Below are 19070 nucleotides of genomic sequence, written 5' to 3' on the forward strand. Positions count from 1 at the left end.
TGTGTTCCACCGCTCTAGCATGAGGTTTGCACTTCCATTATAAACAGGGTTCTGCTTAGAGACTGTATTTTCCCCAAATAAAACACTGTGGCACTGACTGCAACACCATTACTCAATATTTCTCTGTCCTGAAAGCAATGTACGTAGACACGATTCTCCAAGCCCCATTCAGGCATACTCAAATATTAATGTCTCAAGCTTTTTAGCATCTTACTGAAGTCCGTTTGACTGTCTGCTTTTTCATATTTCCCTAAGCTTATTTCCCTCCCTAATTGAGGCAAAACCCCAAGGTTTCTTTCCCACCCTCCACCCCCATTCCAAACAATGCGGCATTTAATTAAAAGAGAACCACAACAATGCTAATGGTGATGAGGTTAAACGGTTGGATAAACAGAATGCAGCCCTCTGAAAAGCCCATGTGTTTCGGGACACTTTCTGCCCTACAACAGTCTGGGTGACAATGTATTTGTATTCCTGATCGCTACAACTTTTACGCCAGAGGACTTCCTATAGATTTCCTGCGAGGAAGACAGTTTCCTTTAAATACTGAGAACTGTTTAACGCAGTAGCCATTCCTCCCAAAACTAATATTTGGAAAGGCAGTGGACAAAGATCCTTTAAAAATAAATGAACGCAGAAACTATCCATCAAGAGAAAACAACTGCATTTCCAGCTAAAAGTCTACTATGTTGTTGTTTATTTAAAAAAAAAACCACAAACATTTGCTAATTTTAATTTTCAATGTATTCTCCCTCCAACAACTTTAGCAAATTATTCAAACTAAACATGGTATTTGTCTTTCTTCTTCAATTATTGCAGTTTAAATCAATGTGCTGTGTATTTATAAACACGGTATTCTGCAGGTCTGGAGATGACTTTAAAACATTTATAGCAGATTACAAATCTATGCCCACCCCCCTACCCCACCCCCAATGACACAGGTATCTGCCAAAAAATGCAGGGTGACACATCTAATTCTGCAGATCACTGGTGTTTGAGCGCCTGGTTGGATTGTGCCAATCTTGCCAAGATAAAGCTTTTACAGAGCCAGACTGCTTCCCTGAAGAATTAAAAACAAGCAAAAAAACCACACTGCTTGGCACAAAACGTTCACGTGAGCTCCTTCTCTTTTAAATATGGGCTTCCACACTGAAAGAAAGGTCTTAAAGTACTGACTTCGACAAAAGTGACACAGCGTATCTTACAGTGGTAATATAGGGCATCCATGCAGAACAACAAAAGTCTTTGCAGTATGAACAGATTTGGCTTTCCAGCTGCTTTCAGGTCCTGCAGCACCAACAAAACAAAACAACCCCTCCATCACCACCACCACTCTCCTCTTCTTCAGCTGCTGAAGCACAAATTATCCTTGTCATTTCCTCTCAATATCTGGCTTCCCAGGAAAGGCAAAAATCAGAGCAGCTATTGCCAGAATAGCACAATACTCTTACACGGGCAGATTTTTCAATAAAATGCGTATTACTTCCCGTGTGCTCGAGCGTTAGAGAAAGAACAGTCACAAGACATTTTTAAAACATGAGAAACCAATCCTGACTGAAGAGACATGTTTATTAGGGCCAGAGATAGGAAAGTGAGCATATAACTGACAACCACAATCTTTGGCTCAACCTTGGCAGCAGAAGCGAGGGGGGGACGGGGCACAGGACTGGAAACGCTTTCAGTAATGCATAATAAATACCTTCGTTTTCTCCCTCTTTTTATCCTTTAAAGGAATCTGCCTACTCAACCTAAATCGAGCCTCAGAGGGAAAATGTGGCTTCATGGTAAAATGGAATTTGCCATTGTAGTAATGCAACATTATGTCCAATCATCACAATAAGCAGGCAGCAGAACAACAAAGGAGGTTTCCAGGATTTTCTGCCCCCGGCCCCCTCCCCATCAGCATTTTCCCCAAGTCTTCTTTTGGGTGTTTATGAAATGTCTGAATTCCAAGACCATTAAGATGCATTTCAGGATGGAGCAGCTTCCATTAACAGCACTGAGGCTTTCCGAAATCGCACCAGCGCTCCGTCGGAGGCCAAGCCTCTCCCTGATGCCTGCCTTTTCCTGAGCTGTTTGTTGTTTTGTTTGCACTCTCTCCTTCCCATGCACAAACATGTTGGTGCAGTGTCCATTATTTCCCTACGGCCTCCCTTGAAAGCAATCGACAGATGAATATACATGCACGTGCGTGTTCCCCTACATACACAGGTCTGGTCTCCTACACCTCAAACAAGGAATGCAAATGTGTTTACAGTCATTTTCACCAAAGCGTGCTTTGCCATTGCAGAAACATGCAACTGAAACCGAGAGCCTGTAACAAGGCGAGAGCATTTGCAACCACAGGTGACCCTTTTCCTTTCCAAAATGGAAAAACGTGAAAGCCCAGTGAGTTAACCAGAGTTAACTGCATTAAAAGGGGAATGTGTGGGGCAGCAGTAAATATCCAGCACATGCTTTTATGCCCAAAAGGAGCAAAGGGCTCCATGCTCTGCGCACCCAGTCATTTTCATCTGCCCTTCCACGACAGAGACACGACCGTTTCTCTCATGCATTTATTTCACTCGACTAATAAACACCATATTGCGAGGGCCCTGCTGTGAATCTTGCAGAGGTACAAAATGGTGGATGTATGCTTTTTTTTTTTTTCATTATTCATAAGAACTTACGCTCCCGGTCACAGGCTCCCCTCCGTACCCACCGACACAGCCTTCCCAGAGCCACGCACACATCCCGCACCAGCCTCGCAAAAGAGCTCTCTTGCACCCACAAATTATGTTACAAACCTGATGTCATGTAGCCCCGTGATGCCTGGGAAATAAAAGCCGGTGGGAAGTGTTTGTGCAGCCGGTAGTCCTTCTCGCTGCGGGACCTCATGCGGTCTGAGGCCCGGTCGGAGAAGTCGGAGCTAGGCCAGGCCCGCCGCAAGGTCGTACTCCGCGTCTTCTTCATCCTGAGGATGGCCGAGCCTAATCCCCCCGCCGCAGCATGGGTCAGGCCGTGCGGCTGGCCGGAGGCGCGCTGCCTGGCATCAGCCTAGCGCGGGTACCGCCGGGGCACAACCTGCGCGCATCTCGCCGCTCCCTCTTCTAGGGCGCCAGCCGCAGGTCCCTTCCTCCCCCCCCCCCCCCCCCCTCGAATGATCCAATTTTACACACGTCCCACAATGCATTACACTTCATTTGCAATCGGTCCGGCATACAGCTCCCAGATTCGCGTGGAGGAAAGGCACGTTATGTGGCTTCTCAGGCAAAAAAAGGGGGGGGGGGGTGGGGGGGGGGGGGGGGGGGGGGGCTGGGGACGAGAGACGTGCAGCGTGGGAGCTCGGGGGTCCCGAACAATGGCCCGATTCAGCCCGGCCGTGCTTAGCCAACTGTGAGCCGCGACACAAAAGGTCCAGACAAACGAGGGAAAACCCGCGGCCGCTGGTTGCGACCCCGACCGCGGCGCGCCCGGCGCTGGGGAGGCGGGCGGCAGCTCCCGGCGCGCCGGGAGGAACAGTGCGAGGAGGATGAGGGAGAGGGGAAGGGCGAGGAGGAGGAGGGACAGCCCGCCCGCGCCTCTCCCGGCCGCGGGACCGGCGGAAGCGGCCGCGACACCCCCGCCGCCGCCCCCCTCAGGCCCGCGGCGCCTGGGCGGCCGGCAGCCGCCCGCGGCCCCCGGCAGCGGCGCGCCTCGCCATGGCCGACCCCCGCCCGCCTGTCCCCGGGGCTGGACCGCCGCCGGCTCCGCGCTAGGGGCGGCCGGCGCGGGGGGCGAGGCCGCCGGGGAGGTCGCTGGCCGCACCGCCCGCCTGCCCGGCCCGCCGGCCGCCCGCTCTCCGCCCCGCCGCGCCGCGAGCAGCTGCTGCTGGAGCGCCGTGCGCCGCGCCGCCGCCCGGGCTCATGCTAGTCCCGGCGCGGCCTGCGGGTCCCGCCGGGCTCCGCGCTCCCCCGTGCGGCGCCGGCTGGAGCTCGGGCCGGCTGGCAGGCACCCGCGTACAAAGCCCCGTGCACCGCGGGGGGCCCGGCCCCCTCCTCCGCGCCCGCCCCGCCTCCTTTCCCTCCCTCCCTCCTTCCTTCCTTCCTTCCTTCCTGGCGGTGGCTCTGGCGGGGGAGGGCCTGGGCAGGGGGAGGCGGGCGCCGGGCACGCCGCTCCGCCGGGCACGCCGCTCCGCCGGTCTCCGGGCGTCGCCCGCCGCAGCCAATGGGGAGGGGGCAGCGGCGCGCGCCGACCCCGAGCGGCGGGAAGGAGGGGAAGGGCAGGGCGGCCATAGCGGCCGGGCCCGCCGGGCCTCATCTCCCGGGCACTTCGGGCACCGCTCCCGCCCCGGGCCAACCTCGGGGTGAACGGATACAGGGGAGGGAAGGGGGCCGGGAGAGATTTGCATCCCTGGGGCACCCCTGCGTGGAGCCGGCGGGGTTCACCCACGCATCCTCCCTCAGCGGCACCTTCTTTCTCCCTCGGTGCCTGAAGAGCTGCCGCTTCCCGGGCCTCCCCAGGAGGGCCCGGTCAGCCACACCATCGTGTTAAGAAAACATTGTGCCCTGCAAGGATATCCAGGACAGGCGGCCTACCTGCCTGGCCAGCAGGAAGGAGGTCGCCCGCCCTCTCACCCCAGTGGGGCACGCACCTGCGCCCGCGGCGCCATCTTGAACTGGGCCAGGCCGCCAGGGAAGCAGGGTTTTACGAACTCGGGTCAACCAAAACTGCACAAAGGCATTGGGTTCCGCCTCCACGAGACGTCAGGTGGTGCCAGGGTTACCAGAGGAGGCAACTGCAATGCAGGGATTGAAAATGTTGCCAATTAATTACTTATATTTACATTTTTATAATTATTTAACCTTTCTTACAGTGGATTGTGTCACATTTCTAAAAGCATGGAAAATCAGAGGACTGTAATTTTGTCAGTAATTGAAAATTTTCAATAGTGGTGATCAGTAAAGGTTGACCGTCAGTGAATGAATTGAACATCAAAGCCAACAGACCTTGAGACATTATGCCTTTGCTGCCTTTCTGCGCAGCTTTGGGTTAATCACTTCAGTACCCACCCCAGCTTGTCTGGCTCTGCTACTGTGGGCACAACATGCACCGAAGAATCTTTCAGGGTTTCATTTGCAGCCGTCCCTTTTCACACAAGTAGAATATATGTGAATGAAACCCAGCAAGAACGTTGAAAATGAAATACTATGGCGTCCTTTCTCATTCAGCCTCATCTCCTTCCAACTGTGTGAAAAGCCATCAGGCATGACTTGTTTCCATTGATACTTTGTATACTGGTAGCAACAGGAAAAGGTAAGATGAGCAGAAAAAATGTCCTAGAACTCCACTAATAAAAATACAAGGTATTTTCCATCATGCAGCTTACTCATCTCGCAATTTACTCATCAACCTACACAAAGCTTATAATAGAGCATGTTTTCACCCTCAGACCAGAAAAACCGTAAGGAGAACTTCTAGAATCATTGAACTTTTCTCATCGAAGGCTGAGGTTGGCATAGACTGGTTAGCACTACATAGCTAAGTCAAACCTAAGAAACCTACCTGTTTTACCAGATGTAAACGCAAATTAAATTCTAGGCAGGAGCATAAACTCTCATTCCACTGTCTGAAAGCTGAACGAAGGATGGCTGTGCATTTCCAGCTGTCAAGAAATGGTTGAATATAGCTGGCCAGCTAACTTTAACCTACATCTGAACTAAACTCAACCTTCCTCCTAGTCTAGACACAGCCCTAGATATCAATCTGTTCCATTAAAAAAGACATGAGAACAAGAGGCATAATCTGAGACAAGAGACAAATAGGAATAAGCAATGAGGAGGAAAAATGAGGTCATGAAGTAGAAAGACAGAACAAAGCAGGGTGGGGGGGAACAAACAAGACCACAGTGATCCTTACGCTGGTTTTCTGCATAATTATTCCCAACCAAAAATATTTGAGTCTAGTTTCAGAGCTAGTCTAACAGGTAACAAATAAAAAAACAGGGGATAGCTCTGCAACTGTCAGGTAACGCACGCATATCCCAATTGTTTTTGAGCAATTTCCTGTGCACTCATGAACCAGTGACAGCGCACAGAAGTCTTTCAAGTAGTTTTAATCAATTTAATTGTACACTTGCAAGAATTGTCATGAGAGCAAGACAGTACAAATGATTAACACGGGGTATCTTCCACTTATCGATTGTAGGAATCGGACTGGTTTATATTTTTGAGCACAGATAACAAGATCCATTTTCATTGTGTAATAATTTTGAGCGAATAATGATTTGCTCCTACAACTATGAAAAGTTATTTTCATATTAAAATGGCAGTGAGAGGTGGAAGAGAAATAAGCAGTCCATCTAGAAAAGTCAACTTTCCTTTCCCAAATGTGGGGAGATTTGCTTGAAAGCAATTTTGGAGGCCTCTTCTCAGTCATGAGACGTTATTCCTGTGGTCAGCTAAAACTCCTTCTATGCAGTCTTCTCACAGTTATCTTTTTCGGTTTCAGCTGAAAGTTTTCTGACATGGTATCTGAAAGAGTTCTTCCCTTTGAAGAGAGGAATTCAGAGCAAGTTTCCTCCTGCTCTTGCATTGTTTGAAGTCAAGTGTTGTTACTGGGATGAATCAAATATATAATTAAAGACCAAGTTTAAGTTTTGGCTGTTTTCTTTGGAAAAAGAGCTAGAACTGTGAGTGTAATTGATTTTTTGTTTCGGTGGCCAAACTGAAATAAAATCATTTTCTTCATATCAACTGAAAGCTGAAATTTGAGGGCTTTAAAAAAAAAAAACATGACATTTTATTCTTAGACATTTTAAATTACTTCTTTTTTTTTAAATAAAGTAAAATAAGTGTCTGGATTCATACAGCAATGTTAGAGCAGGGTAGGGAAAGAAGAGTTCCCAGCTACAAATGGCTGTCCTGCTTGGTGAACAATAGTACAGTACCCTTATAAGCACAGTTTGAAATAAATAAAAATATGCTGTTTAATCCGACAGTTCCAACAGGGGCGGGGAGGACCAATTTTCTTTGGCTGAAACCACCGGGAAATTCTGCTTCAATTTACAAATATTTTTGCCTACCTGTGACACACTGGTAAAGTTTTGCCTAATTCTAAGTGTGGAAACAGTCTGATGGAGTTTGCTAGGAGTAAGTGAAAATAGTTTTTCCAAGCAGGAGTTGAACTGATGGGAATCTGATCACTTGCTATCAATGACGAAGAGGAAAAGGAGATGGTTTCAAAGCTTTTTGCCTTTTTTTTTTTTTTTTTTAATTCACCTCCAGCTCTTTTTTTAACTAAGGAAAAGCATTGATTCAGAGGCTTTTTATTCAGGGTCAGATAAGCATTTGTTTTTATCATTTGGTATTTAACGTCCAACAGGTACCATCTCTTTCTTGAATTACTAGAGGGAGAGGTAAGGCTTGGATGAAAAGACCATACAGAACTTGGAAAAAAATTCTGAACTAAACCAAAAATAGCCATTCTGCCTCCCTCTTGGCCTAACAGTTCCTTATCAGGAACTGGCAACAAAACCGTAGACATTTCAAAGGCACTGATTTAACATGAATTTAAAAAAAAGAGGCTTAGGTACATTTAAGACATTGCAAAGGATTCTTATGTGTTCAAGCTTTTAATCATAACCCTACAGCTTCCATTTCATAGGCTTATTTTTCCTCAGTTGAAAAATAATAATCACATAGCAAGATACAGTATGGTGATCTGTACATATATATGTAATTCCCTGCATGTGTGTGTGCATGCATGCTTGTGCACGTGTGCATATATGGTAATTGCTCTCATGTAATGTGGTATTTCAAGTTTCAGTCGGGGCTACTTCTTTTTTCCTCCCCATGACAAACAAGTTTCTGTAGGGGAGAGCAGCAGGCTTCAGTAGCAGGGTGGGCTGGTGTTACTGCCTCAGCTTGACTAGCTTGGGGACTGACTGCGTGAGGTTTTCAAATGAAATAAGCATGCAAACCAAACACTAAAATAAAACCAACAAAATAATAGGACACGCAAGGAGGAAAGCAATCCCCCTCTTCACTAAGACAAGCTACAGCTCTAAAATCATTGTCTCTCAAACGATGCATTCAGAGCCTGGGTTCTCCCTTACCCTGTCACTACCTTGCCTGTTGCACACAGTCAAGTGGCTGCCTTGCAGGGAGGAAATTAAAAGGGCTTTGCTTTATTACTGTCAGCTGAGCTGGTGTCTGACAAGCACCCAATGCTACCAGAAGGACCAACACTGTCAAGATGCTGACTGCTCAGCACAAAGCCTTGTGGCTTCACTCTGCAGGTCTACGATAAGACTCCTTTCCCGGTCCTCAGCTTCAGAAACAAAGACTATGAATAGCGTTAGTATTACTAGGACATGAGAGACTTTGCCCTAACGGAGGCCACAGTCACCAGCAGCCAGGTAAAATAGGGAGCAGAGGGTCATTTTGCGACCTATGAAAACAAAACCCTCAAATTCTGTAACTTTTTAAAAGGTGGAGATAGGATGCTGCAAGATGCTGGGAAGGAAATGCAGGGCCTATGAAAGTGGGAGAGGGAGAGCAGAAAGGAATAAATAGAAAATAAAGAGGGGAAAAAAGCCTGTAGTACAAGCAGTTGAAAAGCAGTAAAGCAGAGGAGGGGGAAGGAAAGTTGAGTGCGAGAAGTAGTGGAAAAAATGTAATTTAAGAACTGGGGAAAACCACCAAACTCAGGTATAACATCACAGGCCTTGGCAATATATGGTTTTATTAGAGCTACAGCTCTGCATAATAGCCTTCCTGAGAAGGCATTTCTAATATTAATAAATCCATGAAGGGGGAAAATTGTCCACTGCATAAACTCACCATTTTCATGCGTGGATTCTTGTGTCTCTGTATTAACAAATGTGCAGAACTCAGACTCTAAAAAAGATGGGTTTGTGCAATCCCTTAGTGGTTAAGGAGGTCTGGCATCAGGCTGCAACTGTCCTTGGCTGTAGGAAGTACTAGTTTTCCCTTCCAGGTCTTTGTAATCAGATGTACTGGCAAGAACAAACCAGAGATCTCATGATGCAGCCCATCCTCTTCACAGCAGCCCTTAGCCTTCTGACACTAACACTATTAATTTGTCACCTCTTACAAGCACTTGTTACTCAAATATGCAAGAGAAGCCAAGCACTTGTAATCTATGCTTGTGGTCCAGGTCACAAAATAAGGCAGTCTCTCTTAATGGATTTATTGGCGAGGAAGAAGTTGGGCTTGCTCAGACAACCTTCTCTCCTTGGAGAGAGCATCTGAGAAACTCCACCAAAAAGAGAAAGAAAAAATCCCAACGTCAAAGGTGCAAGTGAAAAAACTTCCAAATATAAAAGGAAAATGTTTCAGAGCTTATCACAAGCAAGTCTTCAATCTAACTCCAGAACGCTATCAGGTTGTGTTATACTGTGGTAGTAATCCTGGCTTAATTACAGCACCTCTTAAACCAGTTTCGGATCATATTTCTCTCACTGTTATGCTTTGGGAATGTGTGATGACAGGAATGCAGTACTGCTGCTGCACACATGCTGTAGCTCACCGATTCATTTTTCTGTGTGCTGGCTTATGCGCTGCGGTATTTATTTTAACTTGCATGACTTTTAAGAAAAAACTGCCTCCGTTATGAGAAGAAAGGCTCCCCTGTTTTTTTTCATGCCAGACCTTCTGATTGAGTTTGTGCTTCCCCTGCACAGAAGACAATTGATGCAGAAGGGTTTTAAATCTGGGTACACAAGACTACCTAAAAATGTACCAACGTACTGAAAGGAACACAGGCTGTAGGATACAGCCTTCGCTTCGACACACGCTTTTCTTCTTCTATTATCACTGACTCAAAGCAGGTTAGTTAAAACGGATGGAAGCTGGGCTTGTAACTCCTCAGTGTACAAAACTAACTGGAGAGGGAGGCAAGCTGTGAATCCTGCACAGATTTTCGCACAGTCAAGCATTTATTAGAACTCTCACATATAATAGAATTCAAAAACTTGAAGAAGTGGAGTTACAGCAACTCAATTCATTCACTGGCTGCTCTTCCAAAGGATATAGTAGTAAAAGATGTGCCAAAAATGTTGGCCTCAACTTTCTTGTTTTCCACTGGTGTCACATATCATTAGTACCCTGGTATTTAAGTAACATACTGATATATGGGGCCCAGCTGTACTGTAAGTTAGAAAGACAGACTATCCATCCTCCTGCTTTGGGAGTTGAAAAAATAGAAAGCACCAAGTAAGTATCCAATATAAAGCCTAACAGCAGTAAAAGCCATTCCAAATTAGATTTTTAAAGCATCTCACACATCTTTGTGCCTCTTCCCATTCCTCCACAGAGCCTGTGTTTCTGCTTTATGCTCGTGTAACACCTCATGAGATTGCAAAGACGGCACCTAGCACGAGCAGGCTTTGGGCTCTGGTGAAGCTCCTGGGTGCTACTGCAACACAAACAATGAGCAGATTCTGCATGTCAGGTAGATATCTTTAAAGGAAAAATCCATTGAGAAAGAAAAGAAAGCCATTGGCTATAGCAGGTGGGCATTGTTTTGCCTGTTGCATGGCTGTTATTTATCAGTATATTAGTTTTAAACTCTAAATTCTTGTCTAGAGGAATTACTCACCATACACAACTCTGAACAAAGCACCGCGGGCATGTTTGCAAAAGGGACAATGAACATATTTGATGGGCAGTCCTAAAAACCGAAGCAGCATACCAAGGGAATAAATCCCAGCAGCTGCTGTAACTCCACAGAGCATTTGCTGAACAACCCAGTACTAAGCTCCCTCTCAAAATTCTTGCTTATACAGCCATGCAATATAGTGAGCATATTTTATATATAGATATAGGTGTGTATATATATATATAGCATGTATAACAGGCACAAATCTTAAAAACCTTAGAAAAGTTGGGAGGCCTGAAAATAGGCTACTCCACCCTTTGTAAACAACCTCTTGTCATGAATTTACTTCCATATGTGCATGAAGCTCTGCCTATATTAAATAGGCTTTCAAAATAGTGGTTTAGCACTGAAAATGTATGGTTCCCACCCATCAGTTTGAAAAGAATGCAAGCGAGAGACAAACCCAAGAGTGTAAAAGCACTGATTCATCTCCTCACAGAAAAGTAATTCAATTACTTCTTGGATATTTTATTATAGTCTTAGATTCAAAGGCTGTCTCATTGGCATATACTAGTATTTGGGCAGGAAAAAACTCTAGAGAGGAGTCATAAACACAGACAGAAATTAGGTGACTCAACACATGCCTGACCCAAAGGCTTCTGGAAAATCAATGCAAAACTATCAGCCCGCACGTTCTCTGGATCAGACCGCAGTGTAGCAGTCAGTTTGTTCCCCTGTACTCTTTAGTCATTGTTTTCAGTGGGACCCTGGAGTTTCTCTATTCTCTTCTGATGCCACAGTAGTGCCCATCAGAAGGAAGACTCTACTCCTAGGACAGCTACCCTGTCTATTCCTGGTTACCACAGCTTGTTGCCACCCTCCGCTTGGCTTTTGAAGCTCTGACATTACCCACCTGTGTGCACCCAGAGACAATTTCCCATTGCCCTGTTCGGATGAAGATTTATGCAGGCACCACTGGCACTTGCCTCTCTGTAGAAGCTGTTTCGAACATTGTTCCTGAGTGCAGAGATTTTTGTATTCTAGTAGAGGAACAAGAAAAAACATTTCATAGCACTCAGTCTCAAACTTCTCCCATCACCTTGTAAGAAAGTTAAATTCTTCAGCTGCGGACTAGTGCAACAAAATATTTTTTGTCTTACTAAGTGACACCCTATGTAACAGTGCAATCTCTTAAAGCAAATGTACCAACCACAGGGAGCTCTACTACTTTTTTCTATGTATCTTTCTATATTACTGGGTGGCTGTCAGTTGCTTTGTTATTAATTCATTTTTAAATATCATAAAGGACTTAAATCCAGCAAAGCACTGTTACCACCCAGATTTTCTGAAGGTCAGTGCAAGATCTTTAACTCCTCTGTGGAGCTAAGCAGAAGGGAGCAGCACCCAAAGCCTCACCTTAGACCAATGCTTATAACATAGCACTTGAGTGTCACACTGGATATAAGAGCAGTCTCTGGTGTGAATTTTTCAGCCTACAACTTTCCTACCAGAGTCAAGGCTGAGAACAAGTGAAATATGTAGAAGTTATGAAGAAAAACGTCCTTTATTACAAAGGAATGTCATTGCAATAGCCAAATTGAAATAATGAAATTAAGTAATCTAAAATCAAATCAGAGAAATAAAGAAAAAATCTCCTCTAGTTCTGAAAAGCATACTCCTCACTCCCACCACAAAAGCATATTTACGTCCTTTAAAGCATGTGAATGGCACTGGCATCGGATAAGGTTTCTTTCAAAATGCTTTTCATATTATAATGAATTTTTGTGAGACATAGAGAACCACTTATACTTACTACTTCTGGAAACCTAAAAAGATCTTTTTCAAAAGAAGCAAACATCTTAAGTGAGACAATTTACATGAAAGTGAAATTTCCTAGCATTAGAATTCTATTTGAAAGAATCATGTACAAAATGAAGAGCTAGAAAGTCTTTAGTCGTCATTAACATTGATCACTATTGAGCTGAACTCAATACTTTCACAAGCCAACTGTGATAAATGTTACTAGTTATGGTGCTCATCTCAGAAACTCTTGCAAGGAGACACCATGCTTCCATATGTAAAAATTTCAAGTGCTCTTCACCTCCAGCTATTCCAGGAATCAACAAATACTCAGGACAAATATTTCTTAGGTTCTAACAGAAAGTAAAAGAAACTCTATATGCAAATGCTCAGTGACTGGCCTTTGATCTTTTTCTTGATGGAGGAGATGCTTGGTAACCTTCCCATCTCCCAGACAGTGTACGGTGGATCAGGCAACCTGCCTTCACAACTGGCAGATTTCAGGTTTGTCAGAGCATGATGCCAATGTCAAATTGTTTTTTTCTTCCTTCCTCTCCAAAGATGGATCTTACTATTATCCCAGCTGATGGAACCAAGACAAAATAAACACAGACATCCAGGGCTGAAACAATGATAGACTATCCAAGAAGGGATTTAAGTGCCCTCAGTTGTCCAATAAGTAAAAAGTTATTAAAAAAGTTATAAAAAAGTCCTTCTTTTTATTGCCCACATCCTCATGTCATTACTGTGGTACTTAAAAAAACAGAAACCCTATGGATTTCTACCCGCCACATAGTAATTACTGAAATAACAAAGAATTGTAAAAAGTATTTGCAAACCCTGATGCTATTACTGAGCTGCCAATGAAAAACCTCTCACTAACACCCCTTAAGTCTATCCTCCTGCACTCCTAATCTGAACACAAAAGGTTGAGTTTAAACACCCACCCCCACCCCCCCACGAGATTAAAACCGCCTGCCGTTTTCAGCTTCAGGCCAGCAATGACAATACTTTAAATCCTTGGCTACTGGCTTCATGAAGACGTGGCCTACAGACAGTCCCCCAAAGTTCTTTGAAATGTTAAATACAAAGCAGGAGGAGGTCATAAAGGAAATATTCCTTATAAAAGGAATGGATATCATATGCAGGGTTTCCAAATACATTTCTCAGTTGCTTTGCTTTCAGCCACCATGTTCTCAATCCTGCATTGTCTGAGGCTTTTGAAATAAAATTCAGGAATGAAATGAAACACACAAATTAGTGCTGTAAACAGCTGCCAATGTATGCGTGTGTTACCTTTTAGCTCTCATAAATCTCTCCAATGTATATTGTATCCTACTTCTTATCTGGAAAGACTAATTATTTACCTAATAAATGGTCCTACAACAATTATAAAAAACCCAGCCACTTAAAAGTAACAGATAGGTTTTATTGCATAATATTCTGCAGCATCTGCCCAATTATTTCAATAGAAGCCAGTGCAGTTCCCTGGTGCACTGGAAATCCAGCTATCTTTCTGCCAAAAGCCTTCCAGTGCACACAAAAGGAATGAGGATTGTGAGACATGTTTTTTCCCCTCTTATCCCATAAACTAACAAGCCTTTTCTCCACTGCAATTTTTCTCAACAAATACAGGTAATTACATAAGAGAATGGGATTTTCAAGATAGGTAAAAAAAATTTTAAAAAATCAGTTTAGCATACCAGCTTTGCCAAGAAGTACTGTCAGCTTAAACTATGAGAGAATTGCTTGCAGTGTAGGGGAGCAGGCAAACACAGCGGTGCCCTGGCACTGACATAGGCCCCAGCTGGAAGTGATGAGCTTTGTGGTTCAAAACTGTTGGTAGGTGGTCAAGTTTTCCTGTCCATTTGCATTCCCCTGGAGGTAAACGGGGTGGTAGGAGTTTTATTTCTGGCCCTTGCCCCACCCTGAACACTCAATGCCTCTCCTTCCTCATTTGGGTATCTTAAACTCAACAAAAAATCAGTTTTATATTCATTTTGAAAAACTTATGTTTGGTTTACTCATCTCGTAAGGTCTCACAAGCCCAGTCCATACTAGCTTCTGGCTAGATGCTCTACCAGACATCCATAGAAACATCCCTGTCCAGATTTACAGATTGTGTAGTTGAGGAGGAACACAACCAGTTGCCACAGTGATGTCCGCAGTCTGAGGAGCCTTCGGACTTCAGCCTCATGAAAGGTACCAAGAGTTAAAAACCCCTTTAATTAGATGAAATGGTTAATGGAAGCAAGCGCTCCAGCCAGCAGCAAATGCGTGGTTAAATCACTGGTGATCCTGAAGAACCAGGCTACTGCAATTTGAAGTTATTCAAGCTGTTAAATGTCGGGTTATTTGCAAATTAATGTAGGCCAGCCCACAGAAGCTACCATTGCTGTGACTACGTGCATGTTTGACAAGCTGCTGTCCTCTGCTTCTAGACATAAGTATATTATTTGGGTACCTTCACAGGAGGGAAAGCCTGTTCACAGAAACGTTCCAGCTACAGAAAAGGACTGAAAGGTTATAGCAAACTCAGGAACATCACATGCTTTTGGCAAGGTGGGATAGAGGAGGATGAAAGGCAAAGGAGGGTAAGCTGAAAAATTATTGTTCCTCGATGATTAAACAAGCACAGAAACTATGATTACAGACCACAGACATCCTTTATAACATGCCAACCTAGCACACAGAAGAACGTGCCTTGATAATTCAGTCGCACAGGCAGATTTGGCTTTCCACAGTTTGAAAGAAGACAGGGGTCTTCTGAAACAGAGGCCCTGCCCTGACCCCCTGCTTTAAGCCAGTGAAGCAGTACAAGGACTTCAAAGTACGCTGGAGAACAGGCACTGCTGGACATAGCCCTGGCAGGCAAAAATGTTCCTCATATTCAATCCTCACTCTTCATGGCAGGAATCAACACCACATACATAGTGATCTCTGCCTGTCTGTTGGGACTCCTTACCCCTAAAAAACAAGCAAGAACAAACTCCAGGTAGTTTTAACCTGCACCTAGGCTTCAGCAAAGTGTGCAGCTAAAAAAGTGTCCCTAGAGGAGCCCTGGTAGGTAGGTAGTTTCTTGTTAGAAGAGATCAGGGCCACAGAATTTCCTAGGAGTCAGAAGCAATGATTCACAGACACAGTTCAGGCTTGCCTTGACTCACACAGCTTGCAATATTAACTACAGTCAGTCAGCCTGGTTTGTCCAAGAGAAAAAAAAAAAAAATTCAATATGAAACAAAACTACTAGTACTCTGTCCTCAACTAAAGTAACTAACCACCCATTAGTTGCAAAAGAATGTTGATGATTCAATATTAATATTTTTTTAAAAATCACATATTTCTGATGAGTAAGACTTCTTGTCAATTTTAATGAGACATATACCACTAACATTATGAAAGTATGAGTTTTTTTCTCATAACTGTATGCTATCAACAACTCATTTAAATATTTAGTTCTACTTCTTGTTTCGGTGTAACCAGTTAGAGACGTTTCCAACACATTTTACTTTTTCCCTATTTAAAGAAAAAACCCAACAAACCAAAGAAGAACACTGATCTCTGAGCATATGACTACAATAACGCAGATTCCTCTTTTAGCAAGTTGAGATGTTGAGCAGGCCACTTCGAAAGTGGTAAGATCTTGATTCGGAGGGTGTCTGAACAGATTCCTATTTATCTGTACCACTTGAGAAAACTGCATTCTCCCTGGTTGTTACACCTTGAAAATCAATGCAAAGCCTGGCGATTTCAGATCTAACAGACCAAGAGAAGACATGGCTAGAAACACAAATTTCACCATATCCATCTTCTAATAAAAATACTCCACCACCCCTGGAACAATTAGGTAAGAAATTCAAACCGTCAAACTCATAAAATAATGTTTAAGAAAAAAGACCTGAGCTTACCAACTGTGAGAAAATTCAGTGGTCAAAACCAAGAACAAATTCAGAAAACGTTCAGACTATCTTTGCCCTCTCAAATTAAAAAAAAAGATTACACTACACACCATTAATGGAAAGAACTGCACAAGTCCTTGTCAAAACAGGATGCATAGCTTTAGAGTCAGTTATGGAGATGTATCCAGCAACGTGAATACAAATTACTACAGGTACTACAAGCAGGAACATCCCCCAAGTGATGGAGGCAAGTTATCGGGTACTGAACATTCCTAAAGAAACTTAATTATATTTACTCATGTTTGAACTTATTCCTGCACAAGCTAGGGTTCCACATTTACCAAGAAGGGTAATTACTGGTTTTAGATTAAAAATAAATAACTCCAGTAACAAAACTGGAGAAATCATGTATGAGTTCACGGTTTGCCTGACTTTTTTGGAAGTCAACTTTTTCTTGGCTATAATGATTTTCATAGTCAGAAACAAAACATAATCATCCATCATTCCCAAGGATGACTGCGACAACTGAATTATCTGAAGATGGCAAGCTGAAGCTCTCTGTGATACATTTTCGTACCCGAAAAGCAGGCAAGGAAAACAATGTCGCAGAGAGAAGCAGATGGCCAATGAGTTATCGCTCTCGGTCTGATGACTTATGTGGGCTGAACTTGTTTATTTACTCACATATTTGCAAAAAAGAAACTTTTCTTATGTTAGCGGCAGCTATATTATATATTATGCATGTATTATATACACAGTACATACTGCTACCTACACAAAAAATCAAGGGATCAAGTATATACCCTCAAATTACCATGCATTGTCCTGCAATGACAAAAGTCACAGTTGACCCTTCCCCGGGCCAGGGAGTTAAGTGACTGGTATGTCTAACACCGCAGCTCAAGAAAGGGTTAAAAGGGGATCCACAGAGTTACAGCTGCCCTGCTCACTGGCTTGGAGACAGGACAGAAGTAGCTCAGGTCCTCCAGGGCAGGGAAGCAAACCTGTAATTACTGGCTATACCCTTTACACTACCCAGGAACCGCTACCTCTGCCTCTTCACTACCCCCGTGCTAAGCCTGGATGATGCATGATGAAACCACCATCATATGGTTGGGATGCAAAAAGCACTGTTTGTGTGTCAGCGAGCCCTGTCATATGAACCATTCTTGAAAATACAGATTCTTCTTAGATCATCTCACCCCCTCTTTAGGATTGTCCTCATTATCTTCTCTTTAATTGTTCCCATTATCTTCTGGGCCGTTCTAAGCACATAAAATCCAATTATGTATAAATACAGTGTTGGGAAAAGAATTAAAATATTTCAGCTGACAAATTAGCTGCTAAAAATCAGGAAAGAAAGGTCACTGTGTGACCATCTAACCGCCTGAAAATCACCAGAAAGTATTTTCTGTCTGCAGTTACAGTAATGCTACTGCCCTCAGCTACAGTTAACAACCAGCCTTACAATTGTAAACGCTGTTGGCAACCACGTTCTAGCCCATGTTTTCTGGACAAAAAGCTTTTACATTATTTTCCCACCAGCAAAAGTTTCACTGTGCAACTAAAGTAACTGCAACTAAAGTAAGCAAAGGATGAAAAGTAGCCAGTGTAATTTTATGTACTGGCACGAGTCCTGAAAGTAGAGCAAGACATTTTTTGGTAGTTTCTTTGAATTACTGGATGTAAATGTGATGCACGACGTGCTTATTGGCGCCCTCACAGACTGGTATGTGCTGAAAAGATCCCCACATGATGGCTGCATGGATCAGACAGTTACGGATCAGATCCTCTTCACATTCATAGGTATATTACCATGGGGATGAACAGGGGAGCCTCTCTGAATAAACTACTGAGCTTCAAACACCTCCTCTTGAAAAAACTACCTCTGCAGTCCCAAGAACTTCAGCAGGACCGTGGGTACAGCAGATCGCACAGCAGCAGCCCAGAGACTGAAGCCCAAAAGAAGGAAGCAGGTATGACGCGGGAAAGCCGGGCTCCAAGCAGGAATGCACACATCTAACCCATCCGCATCTGGTGCCAGGCAGCCCAGCACTGTACCTGGTGCAGCATCTGAGCCTTTGTGCCAGTGTAGAGAAGTCTACCCCCATCCCTCCACCCACTCCGTGGTGTAGGAAGTGTTCTACAGACAGACTCATAAACACCATCTGCTTAACTGTAGCGTTTGACTCCCTCCCTCCGGCGTATAATAGTCTGAGATGCTCTAAGTGCACTAATAAAATCCTACATTTTCAATTTCTATATGTAGAGAAGACAAAACAAAGTCAAAACGCACTTTTCCTCTCCCACAACATTGCTTTTAGTTTTCTAACTGAATTTGCTTGCACTGTTTCTTTAAAAAAAAAAAGGGGAAAAAAAAAATCTGTGGGAGCATGAAGTTTAACTACAAGAAACTCTTATTTCAACAAAAATTAACAGGCATAAGTATGTGCAATACTGACATCTGTACAGGAACATGACGTCTACAGAGGAAATAACTTTTTATTTCGTGGCTTCTTTATTCATTCTACTATGAAGAAAGAACACTAAATTTCAAACATTAATGCAAATATAATGAAAACTTCAATCCAGACCAGGGAAAAAACCCTTTTTTCTAAATATGTGAAATCACTAGCCATCTTTTTCCTATTCAGATCCACATTGTAAAATGAAAAGAAAAAAAAATTTTAAAAAATTTCCAAGTACTTGGGTTGTCAAGCCAGAGAGTGTGGTCTATTAATTGTAGAATATATTACTTACAGCGTTTCTCTAGCTTGGAATACAAGTAAC

The 19070-nt window shown here is 43.8% G+C and overlaps 1 protein-coding gene across 1 annotated transcript in view; it reads right to left on the bottom strand.

Annotated features, from left to right (window-relative positions):
• Positions 1 to 2952, bottom strand: part of STOX2 (storkhead box 2) — a 69587-nt gene extending 66635 nt beyond the window's left edge. Inside the window, exon 1 of the mRNA XM_059817913.1 lies at positions 2787 to 2952. Within this exon, the coding sequence (XP_059673896.1) occupies positions 2787 to 2952 (166 nt within the window). The remainder of the gene's footprint in view (positions 1 to 2786) is intronic.
• Positions 2953 to 19070: the final 16118 nt, after the last annotated feature.

Source organism: Gavia stellata, chromosome 5, assembly GCF_030936135.1.
Source record: "Gavia stellata isolate bGavSte3 chromosome 5, bGavSte3.hap2, whole genome shotgun sequence".
NCBI classification, from domain to species: domain Eukaryota; kingdom Metazoa; phylum Chordata; class Aves; order Gaviiformes; family Gaviidae; genus Gavia; species Gavia stellata.